Source organism: Triturus cristatus, chromosome 5_1 (assembly GCF_964204655.1).
Source record: "Triturus cristatus chromosome 5_1, aTriCri1.1, whole genome shotgun sequence".
Lineage (NCBI taxonomy): Eukaryota > Metazoa > Chordata > Amphibia > Caudata > Salamandridae > Triturus > Triturus cristatus.
The window spans coordinates 110,893,404-110,903,246 of record NC_140587.1 but is presented as its reverse complement, the minus strand read 5'-3'; the positions used below and the strand labels follow the sequence as shown (position 1 = coordinate 110,903,246).

General features: G+C 41.7%; 1 protein-coding gene across 1 annotated transcript; it reads left to right on the top strand.

Annotated features, from left to right (window-relative positions):
• The first annotated feature begins 3,441 nt into the window (after positions 1 to 3,441).
• Positions 3,442 to 5,541, top strand: LOC146830338 (zinc finger MYM-type protein 1-like). The gene has a single exon (XM_085603715.1). It carries the CDS (start codon positions 3,442 to 3,444, stop codon positions 5,539 to 5,541), a length of 2,100 nt encoding a protein of 699 aa, XP_085459841.1.
• The last annotated feature ends 4,302 nt before the right edge of the window (positions 5,542 to 9,843 follow it).

Genomic DNA, 9,843 nt, shown 5'->3' with positions numbered 1-9,843 from the left:
GTTTTTCATTTTTATAACTGTCTGTCTACTCTGCTGCGAATCCGATAATTTACTTTACTGTTGCCTGCGGGCTCAGACGGCAGACTGACTCTGTGGCGGTAGTTAAGGGGATAGTAGAGGAGGGTGCACTGGCTACTGGCTTAGAGGCCTTGGCTCATGTTAGTGTCGTGAGTTAGTGTATGTTGGTCCGAGTCCGACCTGCGCCGTGGCGTGTGACGGTGTATGTACCAAGTTGGTACATACACACGCCACGGCGCAGATCGGACTCGGAGCGGTCTCAACTGCAGACAGGGGCCCAGGCACAAGCAGAAAGGAAACAACAGGCATTCCCGGCTCCTAGACTAAAACATGCATGCCCGAACTTCCGAAGACTGTTTAAGTGTTGTTTTTAACTTTTTATCACTGTCTGCTGCGAATTGCAGCAGACAGTGTTAAAAAATGTAAAACAACACTTAAACAGTCTTCGGAAGTTCGGGCATGCATGCGAATCCAATACTAAAAACTTACTTTACTGCCGCCTGCTTGCCCGGCCGGCAGGGTAACTACTGACTTTGATTCTCTGGCGGTAATTGGTCCCATTCAAAGTATGTCAGCCCTGATGAGAAGTGCTGATACTGTGCCCTTAAAATATAGCAGGCTGGGCTGGTGAGAAGTGATGATACTGTCCTAATAAAAGAACAGCTGTTCTGATGGGAAGTTATGGTATTCAATTTATAAGAGCCCTGATTTAAAAAAAAGGTTTATATTGTCCTGTTAAAAGTAACACATGAGATTCCTGGCACCGCCTCCTTAAGGTACAGTCATCTGATGAAAAGTGCTGGCTGGTACTGTCTCATTACAATATAGCAGCCTGGTGAAAAGTGCATTACTTCCACTTTAAAAGTATAGCAGGGCTGATGAGAAGTGCGCCGACAGGCAGGGCCTGTCTCAAAGGCTCAGAATGCCAGGGGGAAACAGACACCTGCAGAATTCTTTCTAAAATTGTCTATTTCTTTAATGCATAATTGTTTTAAGCTAATAACTTCAAGTCTGGTGCTTTATTTTTTAGCTTAGCAGATATGCACATTATGTAATTAATAGCATCATATGGAAGAGAAAAAGGAGGGAAAATGTGTAATATCTAACGTCACGCAGATGGCTTGATTCCTTTTTTTAGTTGCAAGGAAATGTGACTAATGTCCTAAAAGGATTTAATTGCCACTTGCCATTTAAAGTGTTGAACCACTGAAGTTGAGTGATTTCAAATTATAGCATGGAAGGAGGCAGTGTATAATTTAGACCCCTGTCCTGGAGGTCTTTTCCATTGACTTAACTTTTTGGGACACATTTTTTTGAGGGTTTTTCCAGGGATTTGAATTCTTAGTCTTCCCCAGCACTTTATGAGACACTTTACTGATGTTATACCTGACACCTGCAGCCAAATAAATCACCTGAATGTATGTAACACTATTAACACATGTATGTTGACTGTAATTGCCTGCCTGGGTGCAAGAGTCCCAGCATGCAAAGCCGCTTGAGTTAAAGGCCTAGTCCACACTGAAGGTTCACTGTGGCACCCAGCGGTAGCACACACCATTGGGCAATACAGACATTTGCCATGACTGCCACTGCCAACCATAAGATGAGTAGATTACGTCAACACAGCCTGCAGAATTCCTTTTTGGGTTCACCCTGACCACTAACCAACTGCTTAACCCACACTACTGCAGAAACACAGTTCAAAATTCAGGAGGTGCTACTTTTATTTTTGAATTGAAAGGAGCCGTGAGCAAGCTTGCTTTACAGAGGTTTAGCAACTTATTGTGATTATTTATAGGATAATTTGCTTTGACAATTGACCTAATGTGTTTTTTGGAACAACCAAAATTGGAGGATAAAGCAGTGGGGGGGGGGGGTAAATCAACAGAAGGGAGGGAGGTAGAGGATGAAGTGATTTGTGACAGATTAAAAGCAAGGCCAAAGGTCACACCCGCTGCATGCCTGGGAACTGTGTAGTGGACATATGAGGGTTGGATGGTACTCGTGTGCTTCCGTTCCCAGTACAGAACATTATCAGGGCCTGGCCTGACTCAGGAGTGAGATTTATTGCTGTCATCACACGCACTTGCAGTTAATCGCTTCCAATGCCGAAACACTAACCCTTACAGAGTATGCATACCAATGAAGTGGAACGTCACTCAGACCTGCCAACTCAGAAAATGTCTTCACCATGTGAGAGGGCTGGATCTTGGAGATTGGGTCTGTCTATGGCGCTGCTGTTTCAAGTCAGGTTTTCTAGATGCATTGTTCCCTACTTCATATTAACTACTTGCTGGCTATCATTTGTATCTAGCAGAGATACTGTAAGCCTCATGGTAGTGAAAGGGCAGGGCCCATTTGTACTGGATCTTTCTAGAAATGCCAACTGATAAATCTTTTAAGCAGCATGAACATGTGATGGGGAGAAAATCAATTGAGTCAACAAACCAATTCAAGGTAACACACCTCAATACTTAATAACTCACAGACAATTGGAACAGGTTAGTTAGATTTATTACAATGCCAAACACAGTAGGACATAAACCTCAGTACAATGGTATAAAGGTACAGAGGAAAAAAAAACTCTTTCCCATAATTCCCTTCATTCACGTAGTCCAATGATGGTCACACAGCCTAGGATGGACTTTTCTACGGTGTTCTCCAGCTTGCTCTTCGGCAACATTTATTTTGCCCTTGTTTCCCATGCTTTTTTATGTGCGAAACTGACTCCCGAGTATTGTCCCATATCACCTTACAGCATTGTAACCTCTCCTTTCCTTGACTAGCTGCTATAAGAAAAACATTACTATTCCTACGAGAAATCTTCTCCACCTGCAAAGAAAACATGAGATAGTACAAGATCACAGTGCACATGAAATTTAACGTTCATTCAGAAAGAGAACTACCAAGGACTGGTATTTCAGGCCTACAACTTGAGGCAACATAAGAATGTATTTCAAGCATTCATGTTACATAAATTGAGTTTAGCACAACTACATTATAATTCTGCTAATGCAAATTATCAAACTAAAATGAAGCATTAGTTTAAACCAAAACTAAAACATTATGAATGTAACACAGGTTTGTTCAGATGAGTAATTCCTGACGTCATGTCTATTTCCTATGTTATTTTGTTCATCGTCTAGATAATTGCAAAAATATGGCATGTAAATGCATTAACATGGTTTAAATTTCTAACACACGTGTTTGCATGGAACATGATTATCTGTGGGTGCGTTTGACATGTGATTATGATGCATCCCATCTAGTGTCCAAGTTTACAGCTACTTTTTATTTATTCACAGGGGCTATCGATTGACCCAGTAACTGGCAGAAAGGCCAGCCAGCATCACTAAAAGACTCAAAGCACTGCCCTACTCCATCACACCACTTGGATCACTAGATCATTTTCTGTTATACAAAATGAATACAGTTGACCAGCTACTCCTCACACCATTTTCTAGGCTGAAAGAAGAAGAGAAATTGCAGATCAAAACTTTAGGACCAGATAAGCCTGAAATCAAGCTTGAACAGTCTACAAAAGATCGTGGAAAAGATTACACTAGAAAACTCACTACTACATGGTATACAAAGAAAATGTGGCTTACTGCTAGCACTACTAAAAATTTGCTGTTCTGCTTTCCCTGCTTACTGTTTGGTGGTAAAGTACCATGGACAAAAACAGGAGTTACGGATTTGAAGCATCTCTCTGAAAAAATAAAGAAGCACGAATCATGTAAATCTCATCTAGATAGTTCAATAAAGCTTGCCATGTTTGGAAGAATGAATATTGCTTCACAGCTGGATGACGGCTATCGCATTGGCATAAGGAATCATAACCTAGAAGTTGATAAAAACAGGTACATTTTATCTAAATTGATTGACTGTGTGCTTTTTTGTGGTGCTTTTGAACTGGCATTACGAGGTCACGATGAGCAGGAAGGCTCTCCAAATAAAGGAATCTTTAGAGGCCTAGTTGATTTTGTTGCCAGCTTAGACAGTGCAATGGACACTCACTTAAAATCAGCAACAGTTTTTAAAGGCACTTCCAAAACCATCCAGAACGAACTCCTGGACTGTATGTTGGAAGTAACAAGAGAAGTCATAATACAGCAGCTACGAAGCTCTGAATTTGTGGCTATTCAGGTGGATGATACTACTGATGTATCCACACAGACTCAGTCCGTACTGGTTTTCCGCTACATTAATGCCAGCAATAAAGTTGTTGAGAGATTCTATTGTTTTAATCAACTAAAAGATTCATCTGCTCATACAATTGCCACAACTGTGCTTCAGGAACTTAATAATATTTTCCCAGAGCCCAGTGACAAAAAAAAAGTCATTGCTCAAAGCTATGATGGAGCTAGTGTGATGAGTGGCGGCTCTGGGGGAGTCCAAAAAAAAGTTAAAGATGTTTACCCCAATGCACATTATGTGCATTGCTATGCTCATCAACTTAATTTGATTATGGAGCAAGCAGTATCGAGGATCTCAAAAGTAAAAAATGTTTTTGCTATTCTCGGTGGCTTTCCTGCTTTTTTCTCACGATCTCCAAAAAGATCTGAAGTTCTCCAAGACATCGTTTCTAGAAGACTCCCAAGAGGGGCTACAACTCTCTGGAATTTCCACATACGCACTGTCAATATGATCTATGAGTACAGAGAAGACTTGAAAAAATGCTTTAGGGCCATTAAAAGTAGCGGTCATTTTGAATCAGTTGCTGTACGCGAGGCCCATGGATTCATCAGAACATTGGAAGACAGAGAGTTTCTTTTCTTCCTTTTTTTATTTCATGACATAATGCCCCATGTGGACATTTTGTATAACCAGCTACAAAAGAAGGCCATAGATGCCTTACATGTGGAAACAAAAACAACAGATTTTGTCACCCACATCACCCATGTAAGGGCATCTGTTGACAATCTTGATGCTAGATTGCCGGTGGAATCTGTGTTTCCAAGCCACAGAACTGATATAAAGGTTGCCAAAGAGGTTTGTGATACTATCATTGTCCACGCCAAAGAACGCTTTGAATTTACCAAACATCTTGTCAGTGCTACTTTACTCCAAAGTGACCACTTTGAAAAATATGACAAATCATTTCCAAATCAAATACTCAATGAAACTATAAAGGCATATGCCATGCTAAACAAAGAAAAATTGAACTCTGAACTATCAATCATATATGGGAGGCATGAATTTCGAGGAGCTAGTGGTGCCATTCCCTTATTCGGTTTATTTGTTGAAAACAATTTACAAGAACCATTTTCAGAGACTATGAATCTGTTGAAGATTCTGATCACCACACCCATGACCACAGCAGAGGCCGAGAGGTGGTTTTCAACTCTAAAGCGAATAAAAACATTCTTAAGGAACACTATGATAGAGACTCGTCTGAATGCATTGGCCATGTTGTCTATGGAACAGGAACTTATCAGAGACATTCCAGAATTTAATAAGCGTACTATAGAGAAGTTTGTCACTCTTAAAGATCGCCGTGCAAAATTTCTGTACAAAAAGTGAACATGGTTGACACCCAATAACCTTTTTGGAGGGGTTTGACTCATACAGCTACATCACAATGACACAGTTTTAGCATTTTCCAAGTGCTTTACAAATCGCATTCAGTTGCTGTTATAAGCTTTTTGTATTCCTCAAAAAGATTTGAGCACTTTTCATTTTTCCGTCTTTTGGATTTGCATAGTTATTTTTCTGTGTGTGACGTCTTTATTTGCCGATGCTGCTTAAAAGTTTACATTTTATAAATTACTGTTACTCGTTAAATATTATTGTTCCCATATAAAGAGTGGAAACCAAGCTTTGCCACTTTAACATATTTGTGTTTATTTAACAATATTTTCTTAACCATGTTAACCACTTGGTGTGGTTTTATTTATTTGTTAATGCCAAATTAAAGTTTACATTTTATACTTCACTTTTCTTTTGTACATTACGGGCCTCATTTATGAGGTCCCTTGCGCTGCCGCAATGTTTCTTTTTGTGATGTTCCATGGTGCAAGATTTTTATTTACGAGGCAGCACTAAGCCACTTTTTTTGGCTTAATGCTGCCTCGTAAATATGTTCCCCTTTAACTCTGTTTTCTTTGTGCAATGCGTGTTGCTGGGGGCGTTCCCAGCAACATCCATGGCTTTTTGACACTGCCCCAGATTTATGAGAAATAGGTAATCTGAAGCAGCACCAAAAACTTACAGAGGTACAACGCGGAGAAATCTATTTATTTCGCCTCATTTTTCTTTTTTCTATGCTATTGCCTTCTGCAGCACACAGGGAAAGAGGAAAACGCCTCTTGTAATTGCCCGCAATGCAGGCACCAGTGCACCATGGTGCAACAGTGCCTGCATTGGCGCACAGCAGCTTATTGTGTGCTGGTGCATGGGGAAAGGACAGGAATGCGCCGTATCTGCTGATAGATACGGTACATTTGTGCCCTTTTTTTTGCTGTAGGGCAGGGCAGCAGGAAGGCTACTGTTCTGCCCTACAGCAAAACCTCATAAATGAGGCCCTAAATGCAAATTACTTTCTTCACTGATTTCAATTTTTTTCTTGTAATGCTCTACATTTATATGTTTTATTATTTATGTTTCAATTTAAAAATTAAACTTATTGTGTTCACTCCTATTTCTCTATTGTAAATTTTGAAACACTTTATAAACCATATCTGTCTTTTTCAGTATATCTTTGCTTTCCACCCAAATTCTTGTTGTCAGGTTTGTATGTTTTGCACCTCAATTTTTGTTATGTGGACTTTCTGTCAGTGTACATTTATAGTATATAAATGCTATATTTTGCAAAATAAACACAGTTTGCTGAAATATAATTTCTGTTTGTCTGGCTAATCTTAAAAAAATCAAGGATGAACTGCCTTCCTGGGATGGATATCTTTCGCCATCTAATTTTCTAAGTATTTGCAATGTACGGTCTTACCAATGGTGTGAGCCTTGATGACTTCATTAACCAATACAGTAAAGAGGGAAAGATGTGTTACAGGTAGAAAACACTTAGAGGGCCTCTTCCCATTGGCGCTTGGCTTGGGGGTCGTTTTGCAAGCAGAACAGTTAGAGGATTGGGCGCATTTTTGATATGTTTGTAATGTTTTCTTCACACTTGTGCTTTAAAATGTTATATTTAGATCCTGTTTTTGCAAAAATTTACAGTAAATATGTGGTGTAAAACCCACCATTTGAATACATTTTTTGCAAAATTTTCTTGTGGGGGGAAACCCCCCCGCACCCTCCTTTTCCAGTTTGGGGTCGCTCGCATCGCTCGCACGTTGGACAAGGGTACAAATTTTTCGCCCCACCAGTTTCAAAATCCACCAGCCGTCCCTGCTTCCAAAGATGTCTTTCCTTGAGACCAGAAATAGGGAACGAGACCTTAAAAAAAAATCTGGGTGTAGGTTTTTACCAAGCCAAAGAATACATACCTCACACTAAAGTTGTTGTCACAGTAAGTCAAATCACAACACTCCCACACACTCTGATGGATTTTCCAGCCAAACCTAACTAAGGTACACACTTTGCTGCATTTTAGATATGCAAATAAATATATGTATACATTTGGATTTGATCATATGTAAGCCACACATTCACGTCTATTTTACCCTTTGAAGCACGGAATATTTTAGGCAGTCGTGTGCCTATTTTTAAAAATCAATGCACAATAGCAGACATGCCAACCCTCCCGATTCAGGCGGGAGACTACCGATTTCAAGGCTAGTCTCCCGCCTCCCGATTCCTGCAGGCAAAAACCCGATTCCTCGTGGGCAAAACACTTCACAGTTGTATCACCCTCTCTCATACTGCCATTGCGCTCCATGCTTCTGAAATGTAAGAAAAAGGTGCATTTGCGTTTCAAATGTTCAGTCCTGCAGCAGCACACTTCCAAAGCCGATTCAAGGCCCCAATCTCCAGATTATTTTTTTTAAAATGTCCCACTTTGCTCTTCGGAAATTTTGGCATGTATGCCACAGTGCACACACCAGATGCCCTCCGTTGTTTGGGTTTGTTCGTTCATCATTGTACGGCCATACTCGCTTCGCTTCTGTTCCCAGTCACTTTCACTGACAGATTTCAGCGCCAAGACGCCCCCTGGCAGATGAGTGAGCTACAAATCAAATTTGGCAAAACGTAGAGCATTTATTGCTGGCTCAGAGCACAAAACACAGAGATATTGAACATCCCCCCCCCCCCCAACAACCAAGGCACCGATTTTTCACAATAACTAACATGAAGTTTTGGAAGCCACGAGAGATATGTTTATGTTTCCCATCTTTGAATATGGCCTTGCGCAAAGCGCCAAGTCAGCAGTGGCTATAAAAAAATGTGGAAAGACATTGTTGAAAACCCAGTAGTAGAAAGGCCTTCAGAAAAAAGCTGAGCCAGCCGAGAAAGTTTCAGTTGGGGGTGAGCGGATTCGAGCACCCTGGCCTTGGCCATCTTTACGCTCATGTTTAGAAGGCCGAGTAAGCAGTGTGACAGGGAGCTGCGGGAAAACACCCCTTGGGACGTGGGCATTGAGCAATTGAAATTGTGTGTGACAGGTGAGCACTGGCGCGGCTGTGTGCACTTGTGCACGCGCATGGGTGAATTGTGGGCAGGTGTTTCTATTCCGAGCACACCTGGCTCTGAGCATACCCTGCCAACTTATGGCGAACAAAGCAAAACCAATGGAAAATGATGAACGGAGTTGACTGGGGGTGAGTGCTTGCAATGTTCAACACTCCGTCCATCATTTCCTTTGGTTTTACATAGTGTGAGCAGCCTTAAGACATGGGGAGACACTGTGAGCAGCTTTGAGGCACATAGTGTGAGCAGCCTTAAGACACATGGGCAGACACTGTGAGCAGCTTTGAGGCACATAGTGTAAGCAGCCTTAAGTCATGGGATGACACTGTGAGCAGCTTTGAGGCACATAGTGTGAGCAGCCTTAAGACATGAGCAGACAGTGTGAGCAGCTTTAAAACACATGAGCAGAAAGTGTGAGCTGCTTTAAGGCACATGAAACGTGTGAGAAGCCTTAATGTGCATGGCAGACAGTGTGAGCAGCCTTGAAGCACAGAGTGTGAGCAGCCTTAAGACACATGGGCAGACACTGTGAGCAGCTTTAAGACACATGAACAGTGTGAGCAATTTTGAGGCACATAAGTTGAGCAGCCTTAAGACACATGGACTGAGAGTCCAAGGAGCTGTGGGTAGACAGTTTGTGGAGGGAAGGGCACATGGACAGACAGTGTAAGGAGCTCTAGATAGGCAGAGTGTAGAGGGAACGGCACATGAACAGACAGTGTAAGGTGCTATAGATAGACAGAGGGAAGAGGGAGGGGGACATAGACAGACCATGTAAGGAGCTATAGATAGATGGTGTGAAGAGGGACGGGCACATTGACAGAACGTGTAAGGAGCTATAGATAGACAGAGTGAAGAGAGAAGGGCACATTAACAGACAGTGCAAAGAGCTATAGATAAACAGAGGGAAGAGGGAAGGACACATGGACAGACAGTGTAAGGAGCTATAGATAGACAGAGGAAAGAGAGAAGGGAACATGGATAGACAGTGTAAGGAGGTATATATAGACGGAGGGAAGAGGGACGGGCACATAGACAAACGTTGTAAAGAGCTATAGATAGATGGAGTGAAGAGGGAAGGGCACATAGACAGACAGTGTAAGGAGCTACGGATAGAAGGAGAGATGAGGGAAGGGCACATTGACAGACAGTAAATGGAGCTAAGGACAGACGGAGAAGAGAGAGAAGGGCACATGGGAGACAGTGTAAGGAGCTATAGATAGACAGAGGGAAGAGAGA

Coding starts and splice junctions, on each gene's coding strand:
- LOC146830338 (XM_085603715.1), top strand. CDS start 3,442: ATGAATACAGTTGACCAGCTACTCCTCACACCATTTTCTAGGCTGAAA.